The 25,963-nt window shown below is 37.6% G+C and overlaps 1 protein-coding gene across 1 annotated transcript in view; it reads right to left on the bottom strand.

The window, feature by feature from the left end:
• slc4a4a (solute carrier family 4 member 4a) overlaps window positions 1-25,963 on the bottom strand; it is a 71,321-nt gene that overhangs the window by 39,875 nt on the left and 5,483 nt on the right. Inside the window, exons 3-7 of the mRNA XM_016669114.1 lie at window positions 25,118-25,191; window positions 19,519-19,692; window positions 7,055-7,190; window positions 3,630-3,790; window positions 2,101-2,280 (exon numbers count right to left, since the gene is read on the bottom strand). Coding sequence (XP_016524600.1) covers window positions 2,101-2,280; window positions 3,630-3,790; window positions 7,055-7,190; window positions 19,519-19,692; window positions 25,118-25,191 — 725 coding nt within the window. The remainder of the gene's footprint in view (window positions 1-2,100; window positions 2,281-3,629; window positions 3,791-7,054; window positions 7,191-19,518; window positions 19,693-25,117; window positions 25,192-25,963) is intronic.

Raw genomic sequence — 25,963 nt, forward strand, 5'->3', positions numbered from 1 at the left:
TTAAAAATGTATTAAGGGAAAAATGTATCCAAACCAACCTGGCCTCAAAAGATGATTGTCGTCTAAACCTAACAGCTGGTTATCGTGTCCTCACAGGCAAAAACTGATATTAGAGTTTGTGATTACTGACGACGTTTCTGGGATGAATTTCCTTTTTTTTAGCTGAATTATTTTTATTTTATCCACATTTAATCATTTTTGACCATGAGGGATTGGCCTGTTTGGGGTTATGCAGCAGCAACTCAATCACTTTAACTATGACTAGGAATCTCCAAATCCTCCCCAAAAACACAAATCTTACCAAGTATCTTTGGTCTAGTTTCTAGTGCAAATATGTTAGTACACTTTAAATATGACAAAGATAACTTACAAGTAACTTTTCAGCAAGATTTAGGAGCTCTTTTTACATCAATAAATACTTAATATTAATGAAAAAGTTTTAGTTCAGATTATTTCACTTTTAACAAGTGAAATAATCTGAACTAAACCTTTTTTATCAACTTTAAGGAACTATTTACTTAAAACAAGCTCCTATATCTTTCTGAAAAGTACTTAAAGGTTAATTTTGTCTTACTTCAAAAGTACTAAGATATTTACACCAGAAACTAGATTAAAAATACTTGTAAAGATTTGTGTTTTTGCAGTGCAGTTGGATTTATTTGTCATTTAGAGACAGACATGCGGATCTTTCTCACCTCATAACCCAAGTATGTTTGAGCTTAAGGTTGGATATGCAGGACTTTCCAACAAGAGCAACAGATTAAATCCATTTGGCAGCACTACCACTGCCATGCTTTATATTTGGTCTGATGTTCTTGTTCTGAAATGAAGTGTTAGTTTTATAAATGATGCATATGAAGCTGACGCAGCTCTAAACTCCTCTAAACTGACATAGCGTTCCTTTAGTGAACGACTGATCAGTTGTTGCAGCTAAGAAATATTTCTAACACCAACATGCTGATCTGGTGATAATTTTTGGGATTAACAGATTAATAAATTTCGCTTAATATGAGATGTTTTTTTGTTTGTTTAAGACAATTTGAACCAAGTGAATGTAAAAGTGCCACTTGATGAATTAGAAGTGGAATATATTAGGTTTTGTTTTATCTTAAATGCAAATTTATATTTGACAGTTTTATTTGAATATGTTGTTCTTTCAGACTCTTTATAGTCCAGCAAATGATAAATCAATTACAAAATTAGTTGATAATCATTTTTAATGATTGACTCGTAGCGATTAATCAGATTAATCGTTCCAGTCCTAATTACAGTTCATTCATGACTTAAAACTGGGGCAAAAATTGTTTCACAAACATCCAGGTGGGTTGGGAAATGCTGTTTCACTTCTTAAAATAATCTGAATTATAATTTTAGTTTTTTAAGGTTATCCTTGTCTTGTATTAAATTTGTTTGTTGATCTAAAAGGAGAGCAAACACTTTTTCACTGCGTTGTTTAAACTTTTGTGTTTTAAGATAAGAAATAAGAGAAAAACTCTATAACATTTTTTAGTTTAATCCCTGACATTTTCCAGAAAATTTGCTAGAAAAATCTGAGAAATTTTTATATTAAACTCAAAACTGTTTCAGAAAAAACAAGGCAATTTGTTTGAAAATCAGAAAGCCCTCTCTCTTTTTTTTTTTAGAAAATTTCTGAGACTCTCCTCAAAATTTCAGATTTTTTCAGGCAAATTGTTAACTTATCAAAATAAAAATTGTCCTTGTTGTTTCTTGAGAATTTCTTAAATTAATCTCAAAATGTTTATTTATTTCTATCTACAGAGATTCTTATATGATGTCAAAAGTTTCAGAGTTAGTTGATTCAAGATGCTACAAAAATGAATATGCATCCAGGAATACCCAGTAAATAATGTTTCCCTGCATCTTCTGGTTCCGTATGAAACTAATTTGACCAACTGGGCTCTAATAAGAGTCCCACACAAACGCTGTCATTTGCAGTTCAGCACTCAAAACTCACTGTATTTCTCGTCACTCAAATCCAAATTAATTTAGTATATTTTCTCTGTCGAATCACGACTTTCCCGTTCTGATTTTCTAGAGTGAAAAGCTGAAAAGACTGCACCAAACTGGCACCACTGTTACCGTTGTCCTGGTTGGAAAACAGCCTACTTGCGCTGGAAACCGTTTTCCCAATGTCGGCCAGGGAGCGGAGGTTGGACTTCTTGGTCTGGTGGCGGTGTTTCCGTAGCAACGTGTACATCACCTTGTCCTTCAGGTCTGCTTTCAGCTGGCCGATCTCTATCTGGTTGTCAGTGATCATCTCTGAAAGCAAACAACTGTTGCGTCAAATCTTAGTTTAGATTTTGTTGTAATGCAGAAAACATTCATATTATTTTTACGTTTTATGTAATGAAATTGTCCGTCCAAAACCCCTTTTCTAATAAATTGTTGAATGAATAGACATACGAGCTCAACTACAGAGATATTTACTGTTTTTAATCTGTTATTTAAGTTATTCAACCATCAGGTTGCTAGGTAACGGGGCTGGGCTCATCTGGGGTTGCTAGGTAACAGGGCTGGGCTCATCTGGGGTTGCTAGGTAACAGGGCTGGGCTCATCTGGGGTTGCTAGGTAACGGGGCTAGGCTCGTCTGGGGTTGCTAGGTAACGGGGCTAGGCTCAGCTGGGGTTGCTAGGTAACGGGGCTGGGCTCATCTGGGGTTGCTAGGTAACAGGGCTGGGCTCATCTGGGGTTGCTAGGTAACAGGGCTGGGGTCGTCTGGGATTGCTAGGTAACGGGGCTGGGCTCATCTGGGGTTGCTAGGTAACAGGGCTGGGCTCGTCTGGGGTTGCTAGGTAGTGGGGCTGGGGTCATCTGGGGTTGCTAGGTAACGGGGCTGGGCTTGGCTGAGGTTGCTAGGTAACAGCACAATGCCATTTCAAAAACAGGAGGTTTTTGAAATGGCACATATAAGTACACCTGCAAGTAACTGAATATAAGTAACTGCTCCGTATTTACCTCATAAATATACATAATGTGCTCTACTAGCATCCTGTTTCATAATATATGAAGCAGCAAAAGTTCTCCAGCTGCTAACATGTTTAATGCAAACCCTGAATTTCACAATGCAGTCGAAACGCCGATCCAAACTGTAGTAGAAAGGATCTTCATACTTGTAAAAACTCAATTAGCGACTCCAGGAGTGAAATGTTCCCGTTTAAGAGTCTTGCTGGCAGGATATGGTTCAATCTTAAGGTCTGAACTATTTTTAAAAAGATCAGAAGCCTCAAAGCGGACAGAAGCCAGCCTCGGGGAAACTCTCTTCCTGCGGACGGTTAGTACAGTTAATGGCCCATCAGTCAGAGCGCCGGTTCTTTTCGGGCTGCGCGGTCAATTACATCACATTAATCAGTCTGAGTGGGAGCTCTTCCTTCGTGCAGACCAACACAGAGACGTCATAATCTCAGTGCAACTGGAGACAATGAACTGCCCTTAGACTGGGGAAGTTTTAGAGCCACCATTTTGATTTTGGAAACTACTTTCTGAGTCCAGCTAATGTGCAAACAAACCAAAGACGCCTCAGACTCAGACTACAGCACACTGCAGGAACATGATGACCTTTATCAGGCTTTGCAGCGCGGCTCCACGGGTCACATGATCAATTTACTCACCAACAACCTGAGGGAGAGTGGACGCCTCCAACTCCAGCATGATGGTGCCTTTCTCTATGCAGGTGCGCAGCTCCAGCAGGCTGTGCAAGGACAGCGTCGCCACGTGGGGTTTACTCCAGCGCTCACCTCCTTTCTCCACCTTTTCCTCAAACTTTATCCACCTGCACAGACAGCAAAGCAGAAAATAAGGAGTCCAATAAATGGAAACACATAAAACTGATTCAGATTACTATATAAAATAAAAAATTACAAGATTATGGATGGTCTTTATAGGGCTTTTAAGATGTCTTCTGCAGAGGTCATATCAGAAATGAGCTGTGTTTACTTTGCAAAAAATAAAAATACAATTTCACAATTTCTGTGTTTCAATTAAATAAGAAATGCAATTAAAATCGCATGTGCATATGATTATTTACGCGATAAATCGTTAAAAAACACTTTGTGCCATCATTTTCCTACCACTTCCTGTCGTATTCTTTGTCTTTTTCACTAGCAGTAAAATCCTGTTGTTGATCACATGACTTGTAATGAGAAAAAAAAAAATTCCATTGCAGTTTTGCAAAAATACACTAATTTCAATACAGCCTCATCCTAGTGCAAAAACTTTTTAGAGAAAAAGTTTTCTTCTTTTTTTTACAGCATGTTTTGATTTAGCCAATTAAATGTTGTAATTTCAATTTGTACATTTTTATGGCCAATAAAAACGCAGCTAGTGATATTTTACATCGTTCTAGTGCCAAGCTGTTCTGCATGTTTGTAGCTTTAGGAGATCAGGCTCCAAGTCTGTTTTCATTGGGCCCGTTTGGTTCTGGGGTTTTCATTGGGCCCGTTTGGTTCTGGGGTTTTCATTGGGCCCGTTTGGTTCTGGGGTTTTCATTGGGCCCGTTTGGTTCTGGAGTTTTCATTGGGCCCGTTTGGTTCTGGGGTTTTCATTGGGCCCGTTTGGTTCTGGGGTTTTCATTGGGCCCGTTTGGTTCTGGGGTTTTCATTGGGACTGTTTGGTTCTGGGGTTTTCATTGGGCCCGTTTGGTTCTGGGGTTTTCATTGGGACTGTTTGGTTCTGAGGTTTTCATTGGGCCCGTTTGGTTCTGGAGTTTTCATTGGGCCCGTTTGGTTCTGGGGTTTTCACTCGGCCCATTTGGCTGCCAAACCTGCACTTGGCAGATGGACAACTGGACCCAACAGTGGTCCGGGTTTCTGTTCTCCAGTTGTCACCCAGTCCACACGCAGAGGGAGGCATTGCACAATATCTTCACTTCTTAATGAGTTTGCAGAATAATTAGTTTATATTAAATTACTCTGATTTTACAGGTGATTCTTGTAAGAATCCAAGCAGCAATAGTGTGACACGTATTGCTGCGTGTCACATTATAGAGCCACTAATCTATTTTATTTAACTAAGAGTTTAAATTCAGTCCAATTCAATTAAAATGGTCAAAATTGAAACATTTATATTGCTTTTAGTTTTTATTCACATTATTTCTGACAAATATTTTGTCCATTTATTGTGGTTTTAAAGGCTCACTGCTTTTAATTAAATTAAAATATGTTAATTTATGTTCAATTTGCAATTAATTAAACATCTATGGATTCAAATTCAGCTACAGGCTTTACTATTTGATCCTCAGTTTAATACAATGGAGGCAAATTACATCAGCAGCAATTCCTCATACTGAGCAAGCATGTGGGCACAGTGGAAAGAAACAACTCCCTGTGAACAGGAAGAACCCTCCAGCAGAGCCAGGCTCAACTGATGGGGCTTCAGAGGACAGGAAGAAAACACAGAAAAGAGGAGAAACTGAACGTCGTATTTATGCATTAATCTCGTTTAAGCTCCATTTTGCAGTTATAAATCACGCACTGCATCAGAATCAATTCATTTTCTAACTTATAAGGCATCAGAAATTTAATTTTTGGAATAATCTAGCTTTAAATTAGAATAAAACAATAGCTTCATCTTATTAAATGCATAAAATGTTAGGGCTGTAACTAACTACCATTTAAATAATCAATTATTCTATTAATTATTCTAATGATTAATTGATTAATCAGATAAAAAATGCTTTTTCTTTTAACCACTTATTATTTTATACCACAAGAGAACTACATTGAAAGATCCCTTTTTTAGATAAGGAATCTTATCTAAAAGATTTTAGGCAATAAAATAAATATTTTATTGCCTAAAATACCAAATGATACAATTAATTTGATGAATACTTGATTATTTGAAGCAAATGATGCATCTGCAGCCTAAAAACTACTGACATCAACGTGTGAAAGTGCTTAACAGGAGGACAATTTTCTTTGCAGAATCTGAACTTTGTGAAACTGAAGCTGCCACCTGAGAAGTTCTGAGTAAAACAGATTTACAGAGAAACTGATTTAATTTTTATCTTAAATGCAAAATGTAGATTTTTTGAGTCTGTCTGCTCCAGTTAACGATTAATCATGATTATTTAAATAACAGATTAATCGTTTCAGCCCAATAAAATTTCCTGCAAAGTGCTTCTACAAACCATCCAGCCCAGAGCGATTTGAAACTTTTATCTGCAGGACACTTGGTCAGAGGTCAGGGTAACAAACGGCCTCATTTGGTGCCTGGAACAGCAGCCCAGGGATCCTGTTTCCTCTGAGACAGTTTCACTCATCCAGCGCTAATGATGCACAAACAATCATCCCTTCTACGTCTTATCACAATAATCTAACAGGTCACACAAAGGAAAGACCTAAAATTATATTTTTTTAAAGTAAAACTTACTCAAAACATTGCAAGGAGGATCTTTGATTATCTAGATGACAGGAGCTGCAACTAATGATTATTTTGTGATGATTAATCGATTAGCTGGATTTAAAAAATGCCACAGATTTTTTATTTCATAAGTTGTTGTTTTTTTACATAATGTTAGCAATACAGTAGAAGATGCAAATCATTTGTAGCAAAGGGTGCATCTGCTGATAAAAATACTCCAAAGAGTTTTTGGACATAATTTGAACCAGGTGGAGATAAAACTGCTACCTGAGGAGTTCTGGGTGAAACATATTTACAGAAAATGAAGGATTTTCATCTTAAATGCAAAATTTATATATTTTTTATGAAGTTTTGTCTTAATATCTGGATTGATTGTGTTGCTCTTTTAGCAAATTACCACTTTCAAAGTCTGTATGCTCCAGTTAAAGATTATTTGATTATTAAGTTAGTGACTGATTCTTTCAATCGATTAATCATGATTAATCAAATTTATGATTTGTTCAATTAATCACAATTAATCACATTTAATTGATTACTGAATTAGTTGACGGTTACTTAAAGAATCGATTAATCACAATTAAAGAATCGATTAATCACGATTAACTGAATTAATCGTTTCAGCTCTGAAGTCATTGGGGAAGGCAGTGACGCTCACACCTGGGGCAGATGTTCCTACCTGGCCGTCTCCTTCCACTCCATCTCCTGCCCGTCCACTTCCAGCAGCTCGTCCAGCTCGGTGAAGAGCTGCGGGGGCGCCGGGCCGTCATCGTCCTCCCCTAAGATGAATCGGATCCTCTCGGCTGCCGGCGAGACTGCGAGAGACGGAAAGATACTGCGTTTCACAGGCTGGCACTGGTTCCCGTTGGGCAGCGGTTTGGACTTCTCGCCCTCCGCTGGACTCTTCACCTCCGGCGGAGGTGGAAGAGGAGGAACTTTAACCTCCTCTGCATCCTCTTCCTTTTCCTCCTTCTCCTCTTGATTATTGTTTTTGGACATCTTTTAATATTTCAGTGACCCCCCCCAACCCGTTGCTCGCTGAGTCGGCAGAGATTGACACAAGCCCACCCGAGTCCCAGCGCAGCAGCTAGACCTTCATTAAAGCCCCTGGTGGAAGTGACAGCCGATCTCAGACGCCTTTGCACTTTGCAGAACAGGTAGGAGGGGGCCAATGGGTTTAGGGGTCCCCTCGGTGGCAGCGAGCCCCCGCTCCCTCCACGCCTCCCCTTCTCTGTTCGAACAGGCCTTCACTATTGGTCCTGCTGCCTTGGCAAGCGGCCGTGAAACCCTCATTAACAAATAGGAAATGCTGCACAAACTGGCCTATTCTCTGGCCGCGGCTTGCCTTCGCTCCCCTTTGTTTTTTCATTTGAATATTAAGAGTGTTACATAACACAAAGCGAAACACGGCTTCAGCAGGATTTATATACTTTTCAGTGCTTTTCAGTGGATGTAAATAAACAACATGATCAGACATTGTTCCAACAAGTGCAAACTAAAATTAAAGTTTTAATGATGGACCACCAACAGTGGTTACATAAAAGCTCAGAGGGATGGGAGAAAACTGAACATACAGTTCCAGTCAGCAGCTTGGAAACACTCGCCATGGGAACCGTTCATTTGAACAGTTCTTTTTATGGAATAATATACAACATTAAGCTGCACTGACTGCTTTTCAACACTGACCAACATGTTGGATTTTTGGTCATCAAAATGTAAGGTGTTTTCTTTATAACTTTCTAGTTTTCTGTTTTTATTATTTAAAGCGCCTTGCTGCTGAAATACGTGACACAAATAAACTTTGATTTGATTGATCAGTTCCAGGATTTCACAAATGCTTTTTTATTGCAATCAAAATAACAGATTTTGTGGTGGTGCTTATAAATATTTTTAAGAAATTTTGTGATAATTAAACTCCCTTAAACCTCTTTGTATTAATTTTTCTTCTAAATTTAGATTTTCAAAGACAGATTTTTCACACCAACATTTTTATCCTTGTAATAATTTAAAAAGCTTGACTTTTGTTACGCACCATATCGATCGCAGAATATAACTTGGCACCAAGTAAACTAAAAATAAAACTGCAGCTAAAATTTAAAAAGTAAATTTCATCTCATTTTGGTCTCAACTTGTCTGTTTTTTCTTTTGAAGGGTAATTTTGTAATTCATTTCATTTATTGTTTCTGTTATTTTGTCTATTTATTTCAGATATTTAAAATGTCTTCCAGTTCCAGTAAATGTTAATCAGAATTTAAATTTTATTGAGAATGTCTTCTTGAATTATTATGCTATTATCATTACATATGATTGAAAATGGTCTCACAATTATCAGTAACTTCTGGGGCGATTTATCGTCCAGTAAAATCCGTTACCGTGTCAAAGCAACAGATACAGAAACAAAAAACCGATGCTGACTCTACAGCCAATAATAAACCATTCTCTTCCTTCACTTCAATTTACCCAAAAAGGAAAATCGTTTTGTGAAGATAATCCAAATTTTGAGTCCAACTACATACAAACATTTGATAGAAAAGATTCAATAAACAATCTGAGAAAACTCTGGTAGCTTTGATCTCTTCTCTAGGCAAAATAACCAGAGTTTCATAACTTAACTCTTAAATAAGGACATTTTGGTAGCGTTTAGATCCAGTGTTGACTGTTGAGCTAATTTATCCATTTGAAAGCGATGTGGACGCATGTTTCCAGGTTCGCTCACCACATCTGTGCCTGGCATCCACAGACAGGAATCAGACTGTTCATCGACACGGTGCTGCATGACAGGCCGTCTGCAGGTGATCTCAGGCTGGTTTCAGTCTCCTGTGAATCTGAGCACAGATGTGTGCACAAATTTCACATGGCCTCCTCTAAGCCAACAAAGCAACCGCAGTCAAACACCATCAAGTGCTGCTATGGCTTTGACTTACTTCAAATAATAAGATACAACTCAACTCAATCACTCGTATGTGCCAAATTATATCCAGAAAAAACATCTGGTGCTTGAATTTCTTTATAAGAATTTATATAACTCAAAAATGAAGCTGCCTTGCACTTCAGTGATGCGTCTGTACCAGGATCTCACTTAGATAGTAATTTTATTAAACACTGATGTGGACTGAAGCAAAAACAACAGACACCAGGAGCTGAAATTAGCAAAATGAGCTACAATTACGGTAAAAAGGCTGCACAGTTCCAGGGTTTCACACAAAAGAGTCACGTCAAGTTTGTTTGTAGCCCATTTCAGCAACAAGGCAGTTCAAAATGCTTTACATAATAAAAGATGGTCACCAATTATGAAATAACCAACAAACAAGACATTTTGTCAAACAAAATTGATCAATGTTCCAGTTGAATCAACTCTAAAAAGCCTTAATTTAAAGTTTCGGCTGCTTCCTGGAAGTTTGTTCCAGATTTGTGGTGCACAGAAGCTGAAAGCTACTTCTCTATATTTGGTTCTGGTTCTGCAGATTTAATGTAGATTTGAACCAGAAGGCCTGAGAGGTCAGGAAGGCCGAAGCAGCAACAGCAGATCTGTAATGTGTTGTGATGCTAAACCGTTCAGTGATTTATAAACTAACAGTATTTTTAAGGCAAACCTGTGAAGACGCTGCAGCTTTAATCAATGCAACTAAAGATAAACACATGGATGAGTTTCTCTAGATCTTACTGAGACATTAGTGCTTTAATTCTGGAAATGTTCTTCAGGTGACAGAAGGACGACTCTGTGACCGTCTTTATCTGAAGGTTCAGGTCTGATTTCATCACTACACCCAGATAAATCTGCCATTGGAATAAGCAGTTTAAAAAAATAATAATAATTTAAGGAATTATTGCCTTAAAACAAGCTCCTATATTGTGCTGAAAGTTACTTGTAAGTTATTTTTGTTTTATTTCAAATGTACTAAGATATTTACACTAGAAACTAGACCAAAATTACTTGGTAAGATTTTGTTTTTGCAGTGTGGTTTGAGACAGATAATGTATGAAAAAAATCAAGTTCCTATGTCTTTTCCCTGTCCTTTAAAAAAACAACCAATCAGAGTGAGGAGGCGGGTCTTAGCGCTGTTAATCACGCCCTTTAAAACTCCTCTGTTGTTGCTAGCATAGCCTATAATGAATGCTCAGGCTAGTTAGCAATAATGCTGGATAAAAGTTTTTTTCTGTAAAAGTAAGTTGTTAGTACATTTAGCAATGAATACCTGAGATTGATTGACAGCACTAAGCCCCACCTCCTGGCTCTGATTGGTTGTTTTTGGTGCATTTCTTCAGACGGCAATAGTAGTTCAGGAAGGAGGAGGAAGATATCATTTTTTTCACAGGTTATCCATCTCATAATAAACTCTCACAACATGGTGAGAGTTTATTATGGAAAATATGGAAAAAACATTTTTTATATAAAAGTTGAATAATGTAATTAATAGTTTGAACAACCAAGCAAATAAATCAAATTTCAGCAAAAAATTGGAGTTAATCATCAAGAAATGAAGGTATGAAAGAACCAAAATTTCTCCACAACATTTTGTGAATTTCTTAAAGAAAAACATCTTTCAGGATATCAAGTGAAGGCGGATAAAATGTGTCACCAAATCAGCATTTTGGGCCGATAGTAGACGAGGTGAAGGGTTGCACTTTTCCCCTCATTGTGCATTTCTGCAGCACATTAACAGCAGCAGGTAGAGGCCAGACAAACAGCTGAAAGATTACTGGGTGGAGGATAAACTGTCTGCACTTCGCTCCCTCACTCACACACACACATCAACACAAGCTGCACTAGCTTTAGCTCCAGCCACCTGTTTAATAACATCCCACAGGATATAATTAACACACATTCAGCTGACGGCCACATCTACAGAGACTTACCTCGATTACAGTAAACAGTTAAAACAGGATTTAAATACATATACGGTCAAAAGTGCATGGAGACTATAGCTGGCACTGCAGGGTGAGGGGGCACAGAGTTTACAGAGAGCAACGAGTGGAAATAAAACGGTAACGATGCATTTAATGAGAAACATTTTCAAAAAATTTTAACTTTATGAGTATTTTTACTTCTCTTTTACTTGAGTAACTTTTATTAAAGGGGCAGTATTGTGTTAAATTAACCTGTTTCAGCTTTACATCATGGTATGATGTGATTCCCTCATCAAAAACAAACCTGGACTTTTGCCTCGATTCTTTCATGCATGTTTGAGAAATCATTTAATCTCCATGGCAACCACTCAGCTGTGCAAAATGCCTGGGCGGCCCTAGCCCCACCTTCTAGGCGCAGCTCCTCCTCTAGACTGAAGTTTCTAGACCTCTGCTTGGAGCTTGCATGTTCTCCCTGTGCATGAGTGGGTTCTTCCTGGGTACTCTGGTTTCCTCCCACAGTCCAAAGCATGACTGGTGGGTCAACTGGTCTCTCTAAATTTGCCGTGTGAGGGACGACCTGTCTAGGATGGTTGGATTTTTTTTTTAATTATTGAACTAATCATTACATTCTGTATTTAGATTCTGATTTTAAAATTTATTTATTTAGCAATAAACATGTATTTATTCAGATCTATATTTGCTTATTTACATAATTGTTTATTTGTGAAATTACACAATATCCTTTTGAAAAACATTAATTTATTTTTTACTTGTAAACTTCCTTATGTAAACTTATTTATTTATTTGGTCATAATCATTTTTCATTTATTTTCAATTAAATTTTATGTTTCCTATATAAACTGATACATTTAGAACTCATCTTTGTTAGACATGTTTCCAATAAATAAATATTTTTATTATTCATTTTTGTTAAAATACTCACAATATACTTAAATATGCTAACAATATTTTTTCACTATTCATGTTTATTAAACATGTCTCCAATAAAATTATATATATATATTTCTGATTCATGGTATTAATTTTTTCATTGATCAATATTATCCTCCAGATGCTGCACGTCTGACTCCGTCAGCGTCGAGCCGAGCTGGGAACCAGCTCGTCTTGGCTGCTCTGTCCCACTCAGGCAGTTGCTAAGAGCGCTGTGGGCGGGTGGGAGAGGAAGGTGGGCACAGGGTTAGTCTGAAAGCAAAGAGGGCTGAGAGCAAGCACGAAAAGTACGGATAGAGATGAAAAATCCCCGTCGTTCAAACGCAATTTCAAAGCACTGTGCGCTCCAGCCAAGAGCCACCAGCGCACAAAGAGGACTTTGTCCCAGCAGCAAAGGCTCATGGGATACGAGACAGAGGAAGAATGCCTGCTGCCCGGCAGAAAGCTTAGTGTGAATGCCACGAAAGGCCCGTTCAGTCCCACTCTTGACATGCATCCTACACAAAGGTCCTCTGACCTTTCTGAAAAACACGACAAAATATGAGCGGCAGGATCGAGTAGCATGTCCTCTATCCGCGGTAAAACATGCGACGGTAATCCCACTTACAGGGGAGCTGTACAGGAAATGCTCTCCATGCCACAGAGTCTGAGATTCAGTATGCAGGGCGGCCAGCACGCAGGCCGGGAACGGGGAGCGGGCTGAATGCAGAATGTCACCCCAGGGGAGGTTCATTCAGGGCTCAGTATTTATACCCAGGACATCCAGTTCTGCCGTTTCATTAGGAAAACCCAGGCAGATGAAAACGTAACAAATACCAGCTGTTTGGAAAACAACCTGAAAAGAAATGAGCCCTGTGAACTCTCCAGGTACAAGCATACCTTAACAATATGTACAATATGTCTGCATCGGTATCGGCCCGATAAATAAAACCGGGCCGATACTAACACCCAATATTTATTTCCATCTTGTTAGAGTCTGTTTATGAATGTTTTTTTTTTCCAAAGGTGTCAAAAAGGTAAAGAAATATGTATAATATCAGTAAAAATTGGTTATCAGCCATAACAGCAATCTGATATCAAATATCGGATGTCGGTATCAAATTATCACATTTTCCTTTCGGTGCGTCCCTGCTGTTTTCTTTATTCAGCATCACAAGATCTGTGATTAATAAACTTTTTATCTCTGGCTCCAAATCTTTTGAACATAGACATTGAGTGAGAGCTGATTTTTTCCCCCAAAAAGAAAACAAACATCAGACTAAGTTAAGATTATAACTCTGACGACTAAAAGGTCAAATTTGTAGTATGATGGGTAAAGAGGCGACATTATTGAGTAGAATTGCTTCAAGTAGTCAGTAAGTTTCATCCAACTCCAGTCCGATTGTCACATTCAAAAGCAGGAAGTGGACTACAAAGCAAAGCACTCTGGGTAAATACAACCAACCCAAACATGCTAACTAGCACTAGCAGCAGAAATGGCTCGTTGTCTTTACCAACGAGAAATCCTAAAATCTGACGCCACTCCATTTTGTTTATATTTTGAAAAAAAGTTGTGCTCAGTGCCTTCTAAAGAGGTTTTGGTGTCGTTTTCTTTAGAGGTCGTCGGCACAGCGCCCCCCCTGGTGAGGAGGGGAACAGGTTTTTGAAAGAGTTTGATTTGTTTGACTCAGTACAGTGTGAGAGAGAACCACAGCAAATACAAATATAAACATAAATATAACAAATATTGCAATTTTGGTTCCTCATCAAACCTATTTTAGAAATTCAATGCAGTCGTTTTTTAATAACAAAACGGTATTTTCCCCCACAGACGGTCCTGAGGAACGCCAGATTTAATATTCAAACTCAGTAAAACGAAAAACAGAGTTTGACATGTGATTTATACATTCTTTCCTCCATAAAAATAAAACTATTTTATAAATATTTAATGATTTAGTTTTGTTTGGAAGCAGAAATGTTTATGAAAATTATGATATTTTCCACATATTTAAGTAGTTGATCTTCTATTATTTAATTTCCCTTTGGGATCAATAAAGTATTTTTGAATTTGAAATGAATTTTCAATATATTTTAACTAAATTATGAACCACATTAGTGGTTTTCAAAGTCCAGTCTGGAGAATATTCAAGGTTAACTCGTTTGCCTTTAAATGATCCTCAAACATATTCCAGATTAATGTGGGGTCATTTAAAATCTTAACTTTCCTACAGCCAGAAGAAAAACCCACATTTTCTGAGCTGACCTTAAAAATCCAGACATCTCAATCCCAACAATCCAACCTGGACATAAAAAGTTTGATCTGAAATGGGGGGTAAATAATCTGACTTTGGGAAAATTAAACCCTTTCCAGACTCAGCACAAGTATCTAAGCAATCTCTGTAATCCAGTTTGAGGGAACATTTGATCCTGGTAGAAAAACGATGGGATTGAAACAGAACGTGCTCATCAAAACGAGGAGGGGTCAAATAGCTGCACGGACACACAGCTGACCCTGCAGCGTCCATCTGACTAAACAAGAGGATTTGCATCCAGACAGAAACTTCCCTTCAGGCTTTATGTTTCCCAGGGAGAGGAAGATGGAGGGAACACCAGCAGGACATAAGGTGGACCGCGTGCCGCTGCGTTTGCTGCCTGCATGGCAGATTGCTGCAAAGAGCAGAGGCTGCATCCAGCAAAAGTTACAGATTTTACATTTTTACCTCCAATAAAACCCAAAACCTAAATGAAAGAAAATTTTAAATGTTAAAATTCGACCTGCTTAGCCACAGTTAGTCAGAAACTTTACTGTACTGTAGTTCTTATGCAAAAGACCAAAACATTTGAGCATAATTGTGAAGTGATTTTATGATTTTACCTAATTTTATGAATAAATAACTGAAAAGTGCGGTGTGCATTTGTATGAACTCTCCTGAGTTGATGCTTCGTAGAAATACCTGTGGTTGTAATAATAATCAAAACCTTTGGGACACATGCAGAAATATTGGAAAACAGAATAAAACAGATCATCCATCGCCAAACTTATTTTTACATATCTAAAAATGTCTAATATATCTGATATTTACATTTTACTCAATTCTAATAAAACACTAAGAAATTGTCCTGTTTGACTCTGATTTAAGTGTAATTTCTGGAGGTCCAGTGTAAAAGAAACAAATGTCTAATGTGCATGAGGAGAACATGCAGAAATGCTGCACTTATCTTCTTCAATGCACTGTTAGTGCTTTAAACTTGGACATAACTGGATGTTAAAACCTGCAATAACAAATGCAGGTTTTAGCTTTTTTCAGTTTTTCTATGGAAAAACTGCAACAAATTTCCATAACAGAACAATAATAAAAATATTTTCTTACCTCTATTTCTCTTGCAAACTATGAACTTGTTTGTATCACCCTACAGTTGAAGATGTATCCACATCCTTTATGCTAAATGTTATGCTTTTATTTATTTTAAACTCTAAAAATAAACATTTAATGTTCATTATTTCAAATTTCCTGTATATATTTAATAAAAATGATCATTTTAATTTTTTAAAAGTTTGTTTTCAAATATAAATAGTGTTTCTCTAAAATAACAAGTAAAAAGCACAGTAAAGTAAAAACTTTTTCAAAAAGTTACCAGAGTAAACGTAGTTTCCATCCATCTCAGCTCACATCATCGCTGAGTAAAAATTCAGGAAAGTTACCAGTGAGCTCAAACATCTGTGGTCAGACCAGCAGCAGTCCATTACATAAGACCGCATGCAAAAGTCTGTTTACATAATAAAACAAATGAACAATTTGGTTTTTCCCGACGCTGTTTGTTGTGGTTTTTCACGATGCATTTCATGAATGCTTTCATTTCATGGCGGTTTTTACGACAGCCGCTACGTTTTTATTTTTTGTTCCACCATCCCAGCAGGCCTGTTGACTGCTAACAGAACGTCAGAGTCCCACAGCCTCAGGCCAACATTGTCGCCTCTTCCATGAATGGATGATTAATATTATTGTTGTCAACAAACCGGCGTGTTGTGGGTTGGTAGTCCTTGCTCAGCAGTCTGACTTCAAATAAAGGTTTTTTAGGAATTAAACATGACTCCGCTATTCGTCTTTAACACAAACGTACTTCAGTGATGCAAAGGTCTGGACTTTGACTGGGCCGTTATAACAAATGAATAGATGTTAATCAATTGCATTCTAAGTATTTGCAGCTTTGAACTGATTTTCTTCAGCTTGAAGGTGAAACTCCATTCAAATCATTTCTACCCTTTAGCAGGTTTTCCTCCAGTGACTTCTGTTATATCTTCAGTTTTAGCATAGCTACTGCTTTAGCATAGCTTTCATTTTGGCACAGCTTTTGTTTAAAAATGGCCTGACTCCATTTAACACCACTTCAGTTTTAGCACAACTTACATTTTTTGTAAAGCTTCTGATTTAGCTTAGCTTTAGTTTTAACATAACTTCTGTCATAGCTTCGCTTCCATTCCAGCTTTTTCCTGTTGTGTTGTGGCATTCAAATTTAGTTGACCCTTGGGGGCCACCGTATATGACGGGTTCCTGCAAAGTTAAACTGTCAGTGAGATTACAAACTCGTTCAGGAGGAATTTGCTCAAAGTCAGTGACTCAATGCAATCGGCTTAGATAGGAAACATTTTACCAGTTGGCATAATAAACTGTTAATAACATGTATGCAGTTGGCATTAAATCTGTTAATATAATTAGATTCAACTGACATGTTTTTGTCTGTAAACTGGATCATTTGTTATGCAAGATGTGTTGAGGCAACATTTGCTACATAAATAAACTAAGCAGAAGTTAACTTATGTTCCCTGAAGCCTTCAATGCTTTTTACTAATTAGACGACTTCAAAAGACGATTTCATTGAGAGGTGTAAGAAAAAAAAGTGTTAACACAAAAGCATGCCACACTTTTCAGATTTGGGGTTGTTTTTTCACAGAAAGTATAAGACAAAGAAGTTTGATATTGCTATGTATGAAAATGTGGAAGAATAAACTTTTGGTATCTATCAACATCTTATCTCGACTTATTAATCTCTAGAGATCAAAAATAAACCGAGTAAAAAAGGTTTATCCTGCTAATGACGTATTTGTCAAAATATTAGCTGTAATTTTGTCAAGACACAATCAAAGGAGCAGACAAAGGAATAACTGCAGTGTAAGAAACAAGATAAACATAAAAAGAAAAAAAATCAAATACTCTGGCATTAATCCAGTCACAGATTAGATTTCTGTCCTTGAGAAATCCCATCATCATCGGTGTGTGTACACATAAAAATCCAGTCCTGGCATGTTTTGGTCCTGTTGTCGCATCACATGCGAGCAGACATGTGTAAAATTATATCATTTTCTGGAAACGTCAGAGCTCCGTCTCATTATTGGATTTGACAGAGGGGCAAGGGCAAGCTAAGCCTTTACACAGTGGAATAATGTCACACCGTTGTGCAATCAGAAAACTGCTCCAGTTTTCTTTCTTTCCTGAACTACAAGCTATTTTAATGATGCAATCAATCTGTGATCGTTAGCCGCTAACGCATCTTCATGTTATGGTAATCTGCTGCACAAGACAAATATTTAGGACACATTTTTGACTGTTTCATTTTGAAGCATCTGTAGTTTCAGATAAAGGAGACTCACTCAGGAGTGTTCGATTGATATTTTATGTTAATTTCTTCATATTAATCTTCCATCCAGAGAATCAGGTTAACCAATCTGCTCCATGTTCAGCCATATTTAACTGTGTTGTGTGATAATTAAATGTGCCACATTTAACTTTATTAAAACTGTTCAGCTAATGCAGGCAAACCTTTGCAGAGGGGAACATGAAGCCCCTAAAAGTACAGTATGTGTTTCAGGATCACTTTCCTTTAGATTTAAAGTTAAATTCATTTCAACAAGTATCCAAAGAGTTTTCAAGTACAAATGAGAAATGCCTACAACAGCATTAAGTTTTACTTGCCAAGAAGACCAAGATGATCCAAAGATTACCATCAATTAGCCAAAGTTTGTCATGACATGCTGTGTAGTTTTGCTCCTGCTACTCCATCGTTGTAGCAGTACTTTACTTTTTATTGTTTATTTATAGGGACAGAAACAAGAAACATAAATGAAGACAATCTAATACCTGCATCACTATGTATTCGTAGCATCCGTCCCTAAACGCATCACTAGTGTGGTGCATTTTCAGCCCCAGCAGCTGCAGCGAGCGGTCCGAACAACTTCAACAAAAAGATCTAATCAGCCAACAGACCACAAAGACGGAAAAACAAAGTTCAGCTTTTAGCTCCATTTGGCAAACTTTATAAACCTGTAGCAAAAACTCAATTAATAGTTTTTGCAATTAATAGCAAAAATTAAACAATTAATTCCAAATTAATTGTTTAATTAAACAATTATCTCCTTTTATTGATTAAAAGAAGATCAATAATTTCCATTTGTATTATTGTTTTTCTCTTTTTCTACCAAAAACTGGATGATAAAAGTTTTCAGTCTGGTGTTTTGGTCTCAATTAGTTCTTTTTATTACGGCTAATTTTGTTTACAGAGACTTTATAAATCGTTTTATTTGTTGTTTCTGTTGTTTTGTTTATTTGGATATTTAAAACATCTTCCAGTGTTAAATGTTTATTAGGATTTAAAGTTTATTGATCTTTGAGAATGGCTTCTTGCATTATTATTATGCCAACTAGCATTATATTAAAAACAACGACATCCTCGTTTATAACAATAACCTATGGGACAATTTATCATCCAGTGAAATTAGTTACTGTGACTGTTTAGTGTTTAAGTTGTTAGCTGTCGGCTTCTGCAGGTGAACTGCACTTTTTTCTTCTCCAAGTTCAGATTATTCAAGCTTGATTTAAAGCTGTTAGCAGTAAAAACACGTTGCTAATAAGCCAATTTAACAAGGGTGTCAAATCACCTCAATGGCCGTTATAACATTTTACTTCTTTCTCTTTTACCATTACACATAATTCCCTTCCTGAAGGTCATCGGTTTCTTGTTTTGGTCCCTGAAACCTGGATCACAGGCCCTGAAAACCCCAAAAATACATTATATGTATGTGTAGGTCAACAATCGAGGTCAAAACGGCAGGAAACTGCAAAAACACTTGGTAAGATTTTGTGTTTTTGCAGTGCTGGGCTATAACAACCATTAGATGCAGTGAAAATCCAAAATAAACGTGTCACTCAGCAGGACATGGCAGAGCTATTTCTGGCCCCTGAGTGGACTCAGCAACTTTGCTGGGGGTCACAGGATGTTACGGGGGCATTTTTCTTGAAAAAGTGAGCAGCCTTCAGCAGAGAGGCATGAAACCTAATCAGCACTGACACGGAGTCCATCAGAACTTACTGAGAGGTCTGAGGATGCTGTTGCTGGCCTCGTCGTTGTTTTCCGTGTCCGACTTGTCAAGCTCGCTCCCCGTCAACTTCTCCTTTCTGTCCTTGTGGCTGGTTCTCCGGCGGTGGCGCCTCCGATGCCGAGAGCTTTTAGGAACACGCACTCCGATATAAATGGTGTGGTGACCTGCAAAAGGCACAAAAGAGAAACAAACTCATGAGATCTGAGCATTCAGACCACGTTAAATACGTCATGTGTTTTTATGGATGCAACTAACGATTAATCAATTATTATGACGATTAATCGAAAAAATGGCACAATTAACAGATTTTTTAATTCAGGCCTTTTTAATAAAAAGTTAGAAAGACAATAAATAATTTTTGAAATAAAAAAATAAATATTTTATTGCCTAGAATGCAACACCATTGCATTCCTTTTGTAAATCAGGTGATGCTAAAACTTTTCAACTTGAGGAATTTTGGCTAAAACAAAAAAATGTTTTTATCTTAAATGCACATTTGCTTCTTGTAAAGTTTAGGCTTGGTTGCCTCTGAATAAGTTGCATTTTGTTAGTCTGTACACTTCAGTTAACGATTAATCGATTACTAAATTATTTGATGATTAATCAAATCAATAATTTCATGCCTATTTACAAGGCATTCCCTAAAGTAATTATTTTTGGGAATTACAGCATATTGAGAGTAAATAAATCATAAAGTGAGTATTACAAGGTGCAGAGGGAGTAAAAAAGAAAACTACATGCATAAACCACCATTCCTCACTAAAGACTTGAGACAGAGCAGCATGGAAATAAAGGTGGCAGTACCTTGTCAAAACAAATACTCCGACAGAAAAAGAAGTGTCACATAACAGCAAAGACGCCAAGACTGTCTGCTTGGCTTCAACCCTCCTATATATGTTGATATAATAACAAAGAGAACATGCAGCTTTATATATGGTTAGGTGGTTTAGGGTCAAAGAGTTTATGTTGCATTTTGATTCTCAATAGAAACCTGAGATAAAGGCATTGAAATTCAACAGGCTTCTTGATCATGTGAATTGTTTTTAATTATCTATCTGGGAAGTTATTAATTGCTTTGATCACATTTTGAGGTATTTCAACCATATTTTGCGCAAATAATATGATTTGTTTTTCAAACTTAGACAGCAATTTCTTTGGAAAATGAGGAGAAATGTCTCATAAAACTGTCAAGTTTTTGTTAACAGACACAAACTGAAAGTTCTTCTCCACAACACTGTTGCTAGCAAAGCTGCCGTTTGCTTTCCTGAACAACAGTTGCTATGCTAAGTGCTAATCATTGTAAACTTGAACAATACCCAGTTAAATATAAATACAGCAAAAACTCAGTAAATTTCTACAGGGTGTATTAAAAAAACTAATGACATTTTTAATAGGAAATTTTTTGAATAAGCCGTTTTAGATGGTGGAATTTGGCTCTCAAATGCTTTGAGTAGCTGTTAGCTTAGCAACGGTCATCTGCTGCCTGTTAGCTGGACGTTAGCTCGACTCTTTGGACGGTTCAAACTTAAAACTCTCCAAAAACCATATAAAATACATATATATAACTTTGTGTAAAAGGTTCTTTGCTTACCTATAGTTCATTTTAAAAACTTAAACTATTGTTAGAAAAGTTATCAAATGTGCAAAAACCACATAAAAATAATTGAAATTGGGAACACCAAAATCCAACCCAACTTTGACAGTTTTAGATCAGTTCTTTAACGTAATTAAAGTAAAAATATGTTTTTAACAAAATATAATGAATCAGAACCATTTAAAAAAGGAAAGATTTATTGACTTTTCACAAAAAGTGCAAACACCTGAAAAAATTAGCATTTTGGTAATAGTTTCCAGCACAGATCTGGAAAAATAATTAATGCAAGCTCAAGTTTGCAAAATTGCAAACTCAAGTATAGAAACTTCTTTTGCCAAAAGATTTTTTAAAGATCCATCCATCAGGGTTTCCAACAGGTTATTGAAAATACATTTTGTCTTTGGAACATGTTTTCTAAAAGGGATCATAAAGTAGTGAAACAAAAGAGCATCAGTGTCAAATGTCTCCTTCTGGACCAGTTGGAGTAAAGCTGAGCCAAGCACTGCACATGACCCCACAGGCAAGTGACTGAACCCCTCAGCATCAAACAATGATCTGTCTTCAAGCACAATAGCCTTCATTATTCGCTCAAAGCACAATGTCCTGGTTTTTGTTTGTTTTGTCTAATCCATCAGTGGTTTACCATAAACTCTCAGTACCAATGATACAGAGGATTAAACACAATTACATATTACTGCTAAAAATCCAATCAGGAAAGATACCTGTGTTGATGTAAAAAAAAGAATAAAAAAGATAAAATAAAACAGGTGGATGTTGGAAGAAATCGTCAAGAGATTTAGCCAGCATCACCCACATCAGAACTGCAACCTGGCGGGTTTTGGGGTCAACAAAAGCAACCCGTGTCGCATGTTTATGGGACAACATGAAAACACAGGATCAGTCAGGCAAAGAAAATCCTACCAGCATCTTCTGGCAAAAAAGGACCGATTACAACTAAAACTTAACGTTTGTTAAAGTTAAGCTAGGTACGATAATTATCTACACATTAAAAATAGAATTAAACAGGCAAATAATGCAAAAAGGCTTTATGCCTATTGCTGTTGCTCAGTGGTCCAAAAGTCAAGGTCCAAGCGGAGAGGCATCCATGTTGCTCGAGGTCCAGAGCGAAATTTCCACCATCAGCGGTGGTTTGGGAAGAAACGTTATCTGCTGGCGTCGGTCCACTTTGTTTTATCAACTTCAAAGTCGGCTCAGACGTCCTCCAGGAAATTTTACAGCCCTTCAATCTTCCCTCTACTGACGATTTTAATGAAGATGATGACTTTGCTTTCCAGCATGACTTGGCAGCTGCTCATGTTGCCTAAATCACCAAAACCTCATTTTATGGCCAAGATGTCACTGAGCTGCGTTGGCTAAAAAAACTGTCTTCAAAAACACAAGAGCCATCGATACAGACGAGGGACGGAGCATCACGGCCAGGCTAAGACATTTATTTATTTTTATTTACAGAATAAAATTCTAATATTCTGAGAGTAAAGTCATTATTATGACAATAAAGATAAAATAATACAAGAATAAAGTTGTAATTTTGTGAGAATAAAATTGTAATACAGACATAAGTTTTAATAACATGGGAGTAAAGTCATATTAATGACTTAGCTCTCAGTTAAATTTTAATAATGTAACAATATAGAATTACTATTATTATTATTATTATTATTATTATTGTTATTACCAGAATGAAGCTGTAATATTACAATAATAAAGTCAGTGTTAGGAGAATAATGCCACAATATTATCACAATAAAGTGGTAATATACAAGAATAAAATCGTAATATGAGAATAAAGTCATAAAAATACAAGAATAAAGTCAAAATAATCAAAGAATAAAGTAATATATTATCGAAGTATTAAATTTATGAGAATTTCTCCATGAAAACTAAAAATTAAAACGAGGACTGTTGATCATCGTGTGAACCTGTGATTGGGTATTGCCTTTATCTGTTATCACATCAGCATCAAATTATCATCTGCCGCAGGACTTTGAAACGATTGTAAAAAAAACTGAGTCCATTTCAAAGAAAGAATCAGACCGACTTCATGAATCTGTCCCAGCTCTCATCTCAATAAAACAACTTTTTTCATGTAATTTTTTCAACTTTCTTATTGCAACATTGAATATTTATTCTGCTACTTTTATGACTTTACTGTCAAACAAGCTGACGTTTTTCTAAGTCTGACAGTAATACCACTGAAATACATTAAGTTTTCAATGGTATTCTACTTTATTGAGGTATGACAACAAGATATGACAATAAAAAACAGGCAACGGCATTTAGGATGGAGCCTTCATTTGCCATGACTGAACATCCTGAAAGACGGAGAAACAGAAGAGAGGAATTAAAAATAGTTGAGCCAAGGCTCTGGACAGGAAGATTTACACGCTGCCAGAGCAGCTTTGTCAAACGACTTCCTCCTCTCCTTTTAGGAGGTGGATGAAAAACAGCCTGTAAGCACACACTGAATAAAACTAAACATTTTCTGGGAGGTTTGTGTAGCTCGCTGGGTTTTCCACCAGAGGAAACAGTACGACCTGATCTCCTAGCTACGACAAAGGCACTGGGAACTCCCCAGACCAGTAAGGAGGATGGCGACACACCACAGACCCCTGACCGCATACCAATACGAGCACCTTCAAAAGATGCTGCTTAAATGTGACTGATTATCCGACAGAACTAACATAACAGAGATAAATCAGATACAACAGTTTTACATCTTCCATATTTGATTTTAAAGGGGGTCTATTGTGCAAAATTCACATTTTGCACATTTTTGTATTTCAGTTTGGGTCTCAACTGTCTCAACCATCTGATTGGTTTTTGGCAATAAGTTGATGTTTTTTAGGAAAATGAGCCGTTTCAAAAACCTCCGGAATGTAACGTAACAAATCAGCATGCACAGCGCCGTCACCTAGCAACCCCAGCGGAACTCCGGCAGGTTACCTAGCAACCCCAGCGGAACTCCGGCAGGTTACCTAGCAACCCCAGCGGAACTCTGGCAGGTTACCTAGCAACCCCAGTGGAACTCCGGCAGGTTACCTAGCAACCCCAGCGGAACTCCGGCAGGTTACCTAGCAACCCAAGCTGAGCTCCAGCATATCTGGTCACAATGGCTGCAGGAAAAGATAAGTGTTTTGTTGTTGACTTTTCTGTTACTTGTGCAGGAGGCTTCACTTCTGCTTTTCAGAGATGTTCGGCTGTATTTCCTAAATTTTGTTGTGCTTTTGATTGTGCATAATGAAAATGAAAGGAATTCTGAATAAGCGCCATTAATGTTAAGGACATGTTGACTGTTTATATTTCAAATCAGAACTGCATAAAGAGGATCTTGCATCCCACACCGCACTCTGTGTGTACTTTTTCTCTTTCCCATTCTGATATGGCAGTGCCATCTTTATTTCTGTATCAACTGAATCCTCTTAAGGATGACTAGCAGCAGACCTTTCTGGGTGGAGGCCAAACTACAACACTGAAAGAAGGTCTAATCAATTGGAATAAACCATTAATGGACAATTAATAGTAAATTGTCTGCATGCCTGGTTCCAAACCTTTTCCAATATTTTTTGAGTAAAATTAAGCTACTACCAAAAATAAAGATTTTCTTAGAGGTGCCAACGGGTTTAGAGGTTGCTGCACGTATCATTAGTACTCTACCAGATTTTTTTCTTCTTCCTTGCCGTCCTGCCGGTCTCTCAGGGGATTAGTGAGGTAAACACTGGATCACATGCTCTGTGTTCTACATCTTCATCTTGCCAGCTCGTTAAATAGGTGAAGACCAGGCCGTACAGTACAAACAGGAAGTGTGCCAATTTGGCACTCGTTAAGAGTCTCACCATTCATCCTGCTCCTATCAATGAGCGACTTTCCTTTGAAAAGACTATACCAGACTTTCCAAACCAACATCATCCAGTAGATTGAAGGTAAAACTGCTAAAACAAGGGAAGTTAGAGTAAAATAAAAACAGGCAAACTCACCTTCTACCTCCTCCTCGTCACAAAGGTGTTTGAGTAAGGACGCCCCGCGGTCCACCACCGCCTCGTCCTCCATCCTGTAGTAGTAGAAGAGGAAGAAAGACTGTTCACACTTCTCCTCCAGCGACAGCGTGGAGCCATAGCGCTTCGGCTCGTTGACATGCAGTAAGTTGGGACTGGGGCTCAGTCTGGTGCTGCTGGTGGCGCTCATCTCCGCCCATTAAAGAACCATAAAACACCAGAGGCTGCACCAGCGAGTAAACAAGCCCAACTGTACGAGCGCGTGTGTGCCGTCCTTGACGAGGGCTAAGTGTGGCAGGTATAACGTTGTGGCTTTAATCTGGTACAGCAGGGTGACGGAGAGGACAGGAAGTCCGCTAATTGAGTGTGATCCACAGAAACGTGGTGTTGCTCCAAATTAGACCCCAACCTGGTCAAATCAACAGCATCCCTCCATCAGAGATGCTCCGTCACAGCCAGAAAATGTCAAATTAAAGTAAAAATTAATGAGTGTGATTAGCCAGACACCCACACATACTACAAAGCCTCTCCATCTGTTGCTAATGCTCACCCCTTTCTAACACCCTCCACCTTAGAAACAAGTGGGCCATCACATGTCTGTCTACTCATCCGCCCTTACAAGATTATGCTGGCTTTGCTTAAGTGACAACACACACACACGTCCAGGAGAGTTTCTCTGCTGCTTTCTGAGACGTCTACACACGATCGAGCTCAAATCAAGCAAACCGTGCTGTTTTCCAACAAACATGGACCAGAAAATGATGAAAATGTTTCAATTCTTCTTCGCTAAAAGGAGATTAGCTTTGTGAAAATGTCCAATGAGAGCCG

The sequence above is a fragment of the Poecilia formosa genome, unplaced genomic scaffold, assembly GCF_000485575.1.
Source record: "Poecilia formosa unplaced genomic scaffold, Poecilia_formosa-5.1.2 Scaffold20, whole genome shotgun sequence".
Taxonomy (NCBI): Eukaryota; Metazoa; Chordata; class Actinopteri; order Cyprinodontiformes; family Poeciliidae; genus Poecilia; species Poecilia formosa.